This window comes from Penaeus vannamei, chromosome 40 (genome assembly GCF_042767895.1).
Source record: "Penaeus vannamei isolate JL-2024 chromosome 40, ASM4276789v1, whole genome shotgun sequence".
NCBI classification, from domain to species: Eukaryota; Metazoa; Arthropoda; class Malacostraca; order Decapoda; family Penaeidae; genus Penaeus; species Penaeus vannamei.
The window spans coordinates 4,374,006-4,381,505 of record NC_091588.1 but is presented as its reverse complement, the minus strand read 5'-3'; the positions used below and the strand labels follow the sequence as shown (position 1 = coordinate 4,381,505).

The 7,500-nt window shown below is 35.7% G+C and overlaps 2 protein-coding genes across 2 annotated transcripts in view; one reads left to right on the top strand and one right to left on the bottom strand.

Annotated features, from left to right (window-relative positions):
• LOC113812669 (uncharacterized) overlaps positions 1 to 351 on the top strand; it is a 4,773-nt gene extending 4,422 nt beyond the window's left edge. Inside the window, exon 5 of the mRNA XM_070117277.1 lies at positions 99 to 351. Within this exon, the coding sequence (XP_069973378.1) occupies positions 99 to 351 (253 nt within the window). The remainder of the gene's footprint in view (positions 1 to 98) is intronic.
• A 3,483-nt stretch (positions 352 to 3,834) lies between these two features.
• Positions 3,835 to 7,500, bottom strand: part of LOC113812681 (neurochondrin homolog) — a 23,428-nt gene continuing 19,762 nt past the window's right edge. Inside the window, exons 10-13 of the mRNA XM_070117276.1 lie at positions 6,248 to 6,431; positions 5,452 to 5,568; positions 4,719 to 4,855; positions 3,835 to 4,205 (exon numbers count right to left, since the gene is read on the bottom strand). Of these exons, the coding sequence (XP_069973377.1) occupies positions 3,978 to 4,205; positions 4,719 to 4,855; positions 5,452 to 5,568; positions 6,248 to 6,431 (666 nt within the window). The 3' untranslated portion in view covers positions 3,835 to 3,977. The remainder of the gene's footprint in view (positions 4,206 to 4,718; positions 4,856 to 5,451; positions 5,569 to 6,247; positions 6,432 to 7,500) is intronic.

The window sequence follows — 7,500 nt, the reverse complement described above, 5'->3', positions numbered from 1 at the left end:
ATGCATGTCCGTATAAAGTTGATTGTCCATTGGGTCGGTCCTCGCGCCATTCTAACAAACCGGCCATTAAATCTGTTTTTAATATCACTTTTCTGCAGGAGTTCGCAGTCGCAGGTTGTCCACGGACGATGCGTTCAAGAATACCTGCCAATAAAGTTTTTCGTGAAGCCAACTTATCCTGGAGGTTCAATTTCCCAAGACTTCGTGATGGTGGAATCTGGGTGTCAAGTGGCTGTGGACTTTCACCACAGACAGTGGAAAGACCTCCCTGCACCAGACGACTCAAAGCCAAAGATCGAAAGGAAAGATGTAGTGGAAATGTCTCGGCAGAGTGACCGGCAATTGTTCTAGGAAAGAGGATCAATTGCTGAATGGGGAAAGGCTAGGTCAGCAGCAACTCGAGGAGGTGTCATGGCGTCTGATTCTCTCTCTCTCTCTCTCTCTCTCTCTCTCTCTCTCTCTCTATATATATATATATATATATATATATATATATATATATATATATATATATATATTGGGGGGAAGCACATGGCGTTTATTATGATGACGTCACAAAAGTTACGGATGCTTTGTGAATATGGTCGATCTTTTTGGTATTTTAAGTTTTCAGAAAGAATGGAAAATAATCATTTTAATGGTTATATTTTCACTGAATAATCATCAAAACAGATGCCATGACACCTCGAGTTGCTGCTGATCTAGCCTTCCTAATGCTGAAAGACCGAATTGGTAATAGGAAATGAGGTTATATTGTATCCTAAATTTCGTATTTTCCATATTTTACACGTCAAAAACAAACAAATATAAGCAAAAATCATCTAACTACTAAATCAATAAGCGAATGATATACGAAAAAGTATCTGACCACGAAATCTTTAAGCAAATTGGAAAAATAGCATCTAAAAGGCGAATCAAAGAGTATTTAACCCCATATTAGTAGGTTCGGTTATCTGGGGAATTCGCTGTTTGTGGCGTCACTCACAGAAAATAGGGAAATATTCTCGATATTATTTACCTGAATACTTCTAATAACCTAGAAATGTCTACACTGTTAGATTATAGATTAGTTAAACAGTACAGTATACTAGGTTTTGGAGGTGTATTCACAAAATCAATCAAAATATCGTTAACTAATGTTAAATCAGTTATTGTTGCACCATCTCGTAGATTATCAGAACATAAGCTAGTTTCCTTTTTATGTTATTAGATTAATATATTCTGTTATAATGATCACATATACAATAACAGTGACCGTAGACAGTACTTATTATTTTGTTTCATTGTTATGATTGCTATTATTATTTTTGTAATTGCTGTTATCAGTATTCGTTTTTTTTAAACATGGTTGTTACTGTTATTATTAATCTTATTAAGATTGTTATTAGATGTTATATAATAGCATTGTTATTAATATTGAGATTTTTTTTTCTAAAATCACTAATTATCATATTTAGTATATTTTATATCTCTTAAAATGTAAAAGGGATATCCGAATTCAAAAGAGATAGACATAATATTGTGTCACTATTATAACATATCAAATTAGTGATACTCGCCAGTCTCCACGATTCACGTGAAGAAAAAGAAAACACAATTGCTAAATTCATCATTCTTTTATTATCTGTACGTGAGTATTTTGCACGCTAAAAATAATACATTTCTATTTACACTCTACATGACATTCTTCAAGTTAACCCTACCAAAGCACACATGACAGTGAATTACCAAGTGCCTAATTACCTACTGTCAAGCCCTCGAGGTTGGGAAATGACCATTAACGGCTTAATGGCTACAGGACGTTGTTTTTGCCTCCCCGAATACAGTCACGGTCAAAAGTCTTGTCAAATGTTTCGAATTCCGTTTCGAACATGGACTCAATATCACACTCTTTTGTATAGAGTAAGACAGATTCAAAGCTTCAATTGATTAAGACTTGTTCGTCACTGTATCTGTCACTCCAAAAACTCCGTCACTGTACCTGTCACTCCAAAAACTCCGTCACTGTACCTGTCACTCCAAACTTGTTTAAAAGGCTCATTTATGCCTCCCAGAGTACAGCAAAGCCGGTTTCCAACTCGTGTAATCCTAGCCTTACTGTTCATATCATTCGGTGCTGGAAAAGCCTTACGTATCCTGCTGAGAGCAAGATATGTGAGGGTCGAATGTCGAGCACATGTTTTCGCACCAATTAATCAGAACAATTTTTAATGGTTATGAATTATTACGCGATTTTTTGGTCAATGACATTGATCTCTAAGGACTTTCGTGGTTTTGTATTTCACAAATAGCACCATAATCATCACTTCTTTATTTTTGTTTATAGGCCAACTAACTCTATTTTATATTAATCATTTTTGCCTTTTATGATGTAGAAATTATATTTCAAAATATAAATTTCTTTTTTGTCGTACTTTTATTCACTATCTTCCCACACGATTCCAGTCCATTAAGCTAAACTATTCCATTACAAAATACCGACATATTTGATCCCAAAGGAATGTAGACCACGCTTTTGCTTCTCTTTTTTCCCTTTAATTTTCTCTCTCCGACATGTCTCTTGCTTCTTAATACATGAGAGTAATCTCGACTACAAAACCATATTGCAAGAGCTGTAGCAAGAAGATGAGGTGGAGCGATAAACACGCTAATAAGAGTAGGGACTGAAGACTCAATGGCGAGAGAGAGTGTGAATGCAAAGACATGGCAAAATTCCTTGAATAAGTAAAAGTTCTTGATGTGGGAAACCAAAGGAAGTGGGGAGACGTGAATACAGTCTGAAGGGAACTGTCGGTAATTCTGAGATTTCAGTATGAGTTAGAAATGTAAATGTTTAGGAAGTTTAGTATCTCTGCCCCTTTGAATATCTATGAAGGCACTTGTATGTAACTGATTCTCCGGACATGATCAGTTTGCATAGGGGGTTTCCTTTGTAAGTATAATGTACGCCATCACTGTGTAGTTATGACTTGTAAAATATATATATTCCGGTCTGTGTGAATATAGATGTGTGAGTCTATGCCCATTTTTTATGTCTGTAAACACTAACGTCACTTTGGCGCATGCGTGTAGTTGCCAACCAAATAATAAGAAAATTAATGGTAAATACGGGTAGGATTGCTGACACGTATTCTAAACGCGTTAGATCTGAGCCTTTTTGGAGGGGGGGGGGGGAGAATATAGAGAGATACTACAACAAAATAACGAAATGGTTGCCTGGGTCATATGGAGGTAACACTGAAGGTAAGGAAAAATTCTGGCCCAAACTTTGCATTGTCTTTCTTATGAAAAGTTCGGCCATTAATATTAATCCACCAAAAGATAGCATAAGCATTGCAAATAAATTGATATATTAAAAATTATCTTGATAAATCAGCCTACCTGTTATAAAATCCAATATTCAAATTTCTTGATAACAGCGCCTCAAAAAGTGATTTTCAAGGATAATTTTCAAGGATAATTTGTTCTTAATCGTTGAGTTCAGCTAGCCCCTTTTGCAGCGAAGAAAACTAAAAATAAAATAACTTTCAATAAAAGTATACTCGATGCCCAGCTATCGCATGCGTAGACCTATCAACGAGTTAGATTTGTTCTTGCCAACTAGCCACCACGTGACCTGGATGTGACGTCAGTGTAACAATGCTGTGTATGTGTGTCTGTGTATTTGTGTGTGTATTTGTATGTGTGTGTGTGTATGTGTATGCGTGTGTGTGTGTGTGTGTGTGTGTGTGTGTGTGTGTGTGTGTGTGTGTGTGTGTGTGTGTGTGTGTGTGTGTGTGTGTGTGCGTGTGTATGTACGCGCGTGCGTCTCTACCGTGATATGCAGAAAAGTGTCCTTGGTGCATGATTCAGCAACAAGCCCACTCTACCCGTGCGCACGGCAATGTAATTCAAATCGAAATCAATAAACGCCATCCTAAATCACTAACACCGGACTCTCCCTATGAAAACAAAAGCCTATCGCTCGCATAGCATCATCAGTCACAACCGTGGGTTTGATCCTCCGTTTGGAGAATCGTAGTCAGGTTAGGCAGGATCTGGGGGAGCTGCGTCACGGTGTCTATGGTGAAGGCCGGTTGGACTTCCTTCGTCGCTTCCTTGTTCTTGCTGTTCACCCAGACTGTGGCTGCCAGGCCGGCGTTCAGGCCTCCGAGGATATCGGTCTCCAGTTTGTCGCCGACCATGATGCATTCAGAGGGACGGACCTAGGAAAAGAAATGGTGATGATTGTGGTGGTGTGAGGTGATGATGGTGGTGTGGGGGTGATGATGATAATTATAGCGATGATACTAATGAGAATAATAGCTAAAACCACAATAATTGTTAGTTGATTATAGAATGTAGTTAAAACGTCTTGGAGTAATAATAAATGTTCATTTTCAAATGGCTATACTAATGAAAAGAGGGAGAAACAAGGCTTTTTTTTCTGCTGTCAGCTAAAGTCGGAACAAACAAGTCCATTTTCCAAAGGAATATAACCAACTTACCAATATGAAAAAGTCTTATATAATGAAATATTGTTCATATTCACATGTAGTTTTAAAAAATCGTGAAAAAGTGAAGTCCAAATTCCTCTTCATATTTACCTAAAGCTCTCCTCTCACCGCATAGAAGTACCACAAATCATGAAGTTTAAGGTCAAACTCACCCATCATATTTTACCACAAAGGAAGTCAAAGTATCGTGAAGTTATAGTCCAATTTCCCCTTCATATTTACCTGCAGTTCTCCACACGCCAGATAATATATATCCTTATCTGGCTTCTCAACTTCTAGGTCTCCACTGACGATGATGGAATCGAAATACTTCTTGCAGCCAATTTCGTTAATCTTTTCCCACTGAGCAACAGATGGGCCTGAAGAAGAAGAAAAAATAGAATCTTATGGTTAGTAGATTCTATTTATAGGGTTAGTTTGTGAAATGTCTTGGATTTTGTTTAAAATAGGTTGTGGTGAGTGTATGTGGATCGTGTATTTTTAATGATTAGAGAAAGTAGAGCATAAGAATACATGTAAAATGCCTGGTTAGGAAATTACCGTTCCTTCTGAAAACAAAAATACAAGAAATATCCCTAGTTGGCATCACTACACATAAAAAATGCCAGATGCCTGGTTTTGCAAATCACTATCTTATATATATATATATATATATATATATATATATATATATATATTAATATATATATATATTAATAATATATATATATACATATATATATATATATTATATATATATATTATATATATATATATATATATATATATATATATGTATATATATATATATGTATAATATATATATATAAAGTAAAATGCCTGGTTAGCAAAATTATTACTTATAAAACAACAAGAAAATACCACAAAACACCTGGTGAGCAAACTAATATTCCTTCTAAAAAGAAAGAAAGAAACATAAACGTTTAGTTATCAAATTACTGTGACATCTACTGACCATTGGTGATCAGTCCAAGATTGAAGTCAGTCGCTAGTTCGTCAAGCATACTGGTTACATTAGGCTTCAGAGACAGCTGGTTTAGCCTCTCCGACTTCCATAACGAGTACAGTTCATCTGGAACGAGAGAGAGATAGTTCATGATGTAAATGGTGTAATGAACTGTATGGGTACAGTAATAATTATGTTAATAATGAGGATTAATGATTGTAATTGATATCTTTATAAATGATATTGAGGGTGATGCTGATGATAATGGTGATAACACGATGTTGTTGAAGATGAAAGTGATGATAATAACAATAATAATAATATTCAATTTATAAACAATTGCCTAAAAATTATGATGAACCGTGCTACAGTGCAATCTTATAAGTCTTCCATCACAGTCTGCCTCGTGCAATGAAATTATCATCTACGTAAACGTAATAAAACCAAATTAGACATGTAAAGTCTTTTTACGAGTAAATGGATCATGGAAAATATACCGAGATAATAAATGCGCTTTTGTTTTTTGTATAATTTAGTATAACCCCAGTGGAGAATAAATTGCTTTGTAAACTCACATTGCGTTGTGCAGTCATGTCTTACCGTTATCAATATATCAGTTATTATATCTATGATTACCATAATTCTTTTTAATACAGTTATTGTCGTTATCATTTAAATGAATCACAGTAAATGTATGCAATTTATCATGTAATACTTTGTCATTGCGACAATTAGAACAGTAATAACTACGAGAATTTGAATTTTAATAAATTAGCATATTATTTCCTTGGCGGTAAACAAATACCTAAGATTTCATGGCGATCCTCTGGTAAAACCCGCGCCCAGATATCCTGCCGCCATTTGTCGAGTCCGGCTTCATCTGTTTCGAAATCGGGCGCCGGTGCTTGTCGAAACTCCCTGAGAAAAGTCTTGGTTATGTCCTGGCTTTCTTCCGTTGAAAATCCTTTGTTCTGAAGCCATGTTGCCACCTGTGGGGAAAGAGGAGTGAGGTAACTGTTAGTAATGTCCTTTGTTATTTAATTTTGCTTTCTTATTTATCCTGGTTTGTTTGTTTAGGATAACCTCGTTCAACTTGCGATTAACGGCAAAAATGGTAATAACATCATTGTTCTTAAATAGAGGGAAGGAATTCCATCTAGAAGCTCCAACTCTAAAAATTCTCTCTCTCTCTCTCTCTCTCTCTCTCTCTCTCTCTCTCTCTCTCTCTCTCTCTCTCTCTCTCTCTCTCTCTCTCTCTCTCTCTCTCTCTCTCTCTCTCCACTCCGTACTGATTCTGCTTGACTCTCAACACATGATTTTTTTAATTACCATCACCAATCGCTTTATACTATACACTTTAATTAATGGAGTCAGGCAAAAAAAAAAAAAAAAAAAAAACTTTTTAATTAATTTCAGGCATGCAGTAGGAGCTTCGTCCTATCAAAAGCTGCAAGGCAATTAGCTAATCAAACAGCTAACAATGTCTATTGAAATTAAGAGGGTTGATTTCAAATTCTCTTAAAATTATAAAATTAGACAAAAATATATCTTCCTAGGAAACGATACCTAGAGGGAAAACCCGAAGAACTTTTCATAAAAAAACTAGTAATAATAATAATAATGATAATAATAATAATAATAATATATAAAAAAATCAAGCTCGAAGTAAAAAGGGCGTTGGAAAAAGCACAGCATGAAGGGATATAAGAAAAGGGAGTTTTTTTTTGTACTGGGATAAACAAGTCATGTACCAGGGGTCGCTAAGCCGTTGTTTTATCTTGTGCCAGCGGGACCTCGCGCACTACCTGGGGAGAGAAAACCAGTGGGACAGCTTCCAGACATTCAGTTCCGAGAGGGTTATCTGGGAATTTTTAAGTTTACGCTTATTACCTAACTATCATATACAATGGGACCAAATAATATAGCAATCATCACAAAACAATACACATGATTCGTAACTATTAGTACGCAGTGGTCAGCCATTTAATGTTTCTTCGACTTTCTTGTTATTTTTTTTTTTTAATAGTTGCCGTAAATCAAGGTTTTCTGGGGTCGGAC